The sequence below is a fragment of the Orycteropus afer genome, unplaced genomic scaffold, assembly GCF_000298275.1.
Source record: "Orycteropus afer afer isolate SDZICR_OR568_19922 unplaced genomic scaffold, OryAfe1.0 scaffold00397, whole genome shotgun sequence".
Taxonomy (NCBI): Eukaryota; Metazoa; Chordata; class Mammalia; order Tubulidentata; family Orycteropodidae; genus Orycteropus; species Orycteropus afer.
The window spans coordinates 2,167,303-2,170,449 of NW_006921984.1; the positions used below are offsets into that span (position 1 = coordinate 2,167,303).

At 51.7% G+C, this 3,147-nt stretch overlaps 1 protein-coding gene across 1 annotated transcript in view; it reads right to left on the bottom strand.

Moving 5' to 3' along the window:
* MKLN1 (muskelin 1) overlaps positions 1 to 2,849 on the bottom strand; it is a 224,197-nt gene extending 221,348 nt beyond the window's left edge. The window contains exon 1 of the mRNA XM_007953479.2: positions 2,752 to 2,849. Within this exon, the coding sequence (XP_007951670.1) occupies positions 2,752 to 2,849 (98 nt within the window). The remainder of the gene's footprint in view (positions 1 to 2,751) is intronic.
* Between the last annotated feature and the right edge of the window lie 298 nt (positions 2,850 to 3,147).

Genomic DNA, 3,147 nt, shown 5'->3' on the forward strand with positions numbered 1-3,147 from the left:
ATTCTGACTCACAGCGACCCCCATTAAGTTTCCAAGGCAGTAAATCTTTACGGAAGTAGATTGTTCAGTCTTCATTCCACAGACTGGCTGATGGGTTTGAACCACCAACCTGCTGGTTAGCAGTCTAATGCCTGAGGCACTGCGTCACCAGAGCCCCTCTGTGTGATCTCAGGCTTTGTTAATTCATCTCTTTGTGCCTGTTTCCACATCTGGTCAATGGCAATTTCTCAAGGATGGCTGTGAGGATTAAATGAGTTTATACACTTTCGAGGCTTAGAAGAGCTCCTAGTATATGGAAGGCACATTGTAAGTGTTAACCATTGTTGTTGCTGTTTTACTCCTTGGAAACGGCAAGGTTTGTGCCTTTTAAACAATAAATATGTGATATTTTGTAGAACAGTGCAAAAAATAGCTTCAGTAAAGACACAGCAATTGCTAAAAGAGAGGATTTTATATAGAGTCAGCTCCTTCTTACACATCCTGTCATGGTGAGTTACAGCATCCTTACTTGCCAATAGTTCAGGACCCTGAAAGTTTTACCATTTAGGCATGGAACACCCCAACCTAGCAGACACAAAACTCTCAAAGCGAAGCTCTGTGACATTCAACTAAGAAAGTTCAGATCACACTTCCACCATAGTTCACTGCTTAAAAAAAAAAAAAAGCTATAGTACCTATGTCACCAGAATGCCATGAAGAGTAAATAAGATACTGTAAGTGGCCATGTTCAAAAGCTAATATATGTGTTAAATACTGTTTTATGAAAGTAGTTGAGAAAATTGTAACAATGGAGCTCTGATAGGTGGAGTGATCTCCCCAAGTCCAAGCAGTTACTTTCTAGCTCCAAAACTAGCATTCCAGTCCACCTGAAAGCAGGTAACAAGGCACAAGTCAAGGTAAAAGTTGCTACCCCACCAAACCACTTCCTGCTTGAAAGGTACTCTTCTTTTTCACTCATAACTCACCTGGAACTTGTAATATCCAAGTCTCTTCCCTACACTGGAAGTTTAAGGAGTGAAATCCTGAAAACAGCCTAACTCCAGACCAGGAAAATGTCTCTACAATTATCCGCTCAAACAACGCCACTTCAGTTCCCAAACATGGGATCTTCACCAAGCAGACAAAACTGCTGAGTATCTTCAGATTCAAGAACATGTGAGGCCACAAAATCAGAGGTCAAGTACCTAGGGCTCTCATGTTTACCTGGCTCACCCTCAAATTAAATGTTCCAGCATCAATCAGGGACACCTGGCTCACCCTCAAATTAAATGTTCCAGCATCAATCAGGGACATGGCCATAGAACAGCCATCAACAGGCCACATAGGCCAGACCAGAGCACAGGTCACCTGGCACCCTTCACTGAACCAGATCCTACAGAAAGCCTGGCTGCCAACCTTGACCTGGACAATGGACTGAGTCCGATTCTTCTAGTTACAGCTCCATTTAGAGACTCTTGACTGACTGGCCTAGAGAAATCCAATTTGGGGAAACATGAAAGCTTTTTGAAATAGCAGTAGAAACCTTCTTGGTTCTTCATAATTTGGTCACTTTTCGTGTTTAGTAATGCAAAAAATATATATATATAACTTGTTTTGTTCATAACTTACAAAATCATCTTGAGATTTGGGAGATGATGGTCCAGGGAGCAAAGGAGCCACTTTTCTTCAGAGTCTGCACAGATCTTAAAACTTGATCATTTTCTCTGTCTGTTCTGACCCGCAAAGCTAAGCTAAATAAAACGCACTATGGTGGCGCAGTGCCTAAGACATCTGACTGCTCATCAGCAGGTTGGCGGTTCAAACCCACCAGCCACTCCGCACAGAAGGCAAACAGGGCTATCGACTTCCGTAATGATTTACCACCTCAGAAACCCAAAGGGGGTCGCTATGAATCGGAATCGACTCGATGGCAGTGAATTTTGTTTTGTTTTGTTTTGAATGTTTACATAGATTCAGCATGGAAGCTGCAGCACAGAAACGTGGTAGTGAAGACACGGAGTTCTTCCTAGCAACTAAGGCAGGGATGCGGCCAAGGCTGATGTTGGGAGGTCAGATTCATTAAGGTCGGCCCTCTCTGTCTGCACCTGAGTTTCTGGGATGGAGAATCTACAAGCTGACGAGCCATCCGCACCGTGCCCCTTCTCACTTCTCCCCTTTCCTTGTCATTTTCAAACCTCCGGCCAGAGGAGCCCCCTGTGGCCCTCCCACACCGTCCCTCCCTTGGACCGGCTGCAGGCGGCCTCGTGAACTCGGCAGCCTCCGCCGCCTTCTGCTACTCCTCTGAGTTCAGCACTTCGCAGGACCCCCTGGAACACTGCGCACTGCACTCTGTACCCGCAACACTCGGCTGCCCCGTGGCCCACCACCCCCAACGACCTCGGCCAGCTTCACCAACTTGTCTGCCGTCCGCACCTCGAAAGCCCCGACTCCTGCCCCACCTCCCCGGGCCTCCCGCCCCCAAGTCCTCCTCAGCCCCCAAAGCCCGGCCGCCGCATCGCCGGGCTCCCGGGTCCCCGACGCGCGCTCCAGGCCCGTCACCCAGCACCTGGCCGCGTTCTCCCGACTCTAAGCGCCCCCTGACGCGGGGGCGGCCAACGCGCCCGGCGACTGGACTGAGACTCCGGAGGCCGCGCGTCCCCCTCACCAGGCCCCACTTGGGCCTCTCGCCTCGGCGGCCCTCCACTGCACCCTAGTCCAGCTGCGCTCACGCCGAAGAGTAGGGCCGCACGAGTCCCGCGCCCGGTCACTCACTCGGGAAGGTAGGTAGAGGAGAAGGAGCTCCACTTGTGTAGCGCGTAGGGAAGAAGCCGGCACTCTGGCGCCGCAGCGACAGCCCCGCCAGCCGCCATCTTGTCAGCACCGTAGCGGCCGCCACCGACCGCCGGCCGCGCCGGGAGGAGGGGAGGGGGCGTGGCCTTCCCTTAAAGGGGCCGCGGCCCACCCGGCCAGCCCCGCTCCGGTCCTCGCAGCTTGGTCCGGGTGCAGGTGGCCGCGGGGCGCAGGCGGGCGAGACCCCCCACAGCTATACCGTCAGGTTCCCTCAGCTAAACCCTTTCTGTTCACTACAAGACGACTGACTGAAACTGGGACCGAGGTGTGAGCCCTTCAGGGGCTCTTCGGTCGGGCTTAGAGGAGACTTTTCCAAGG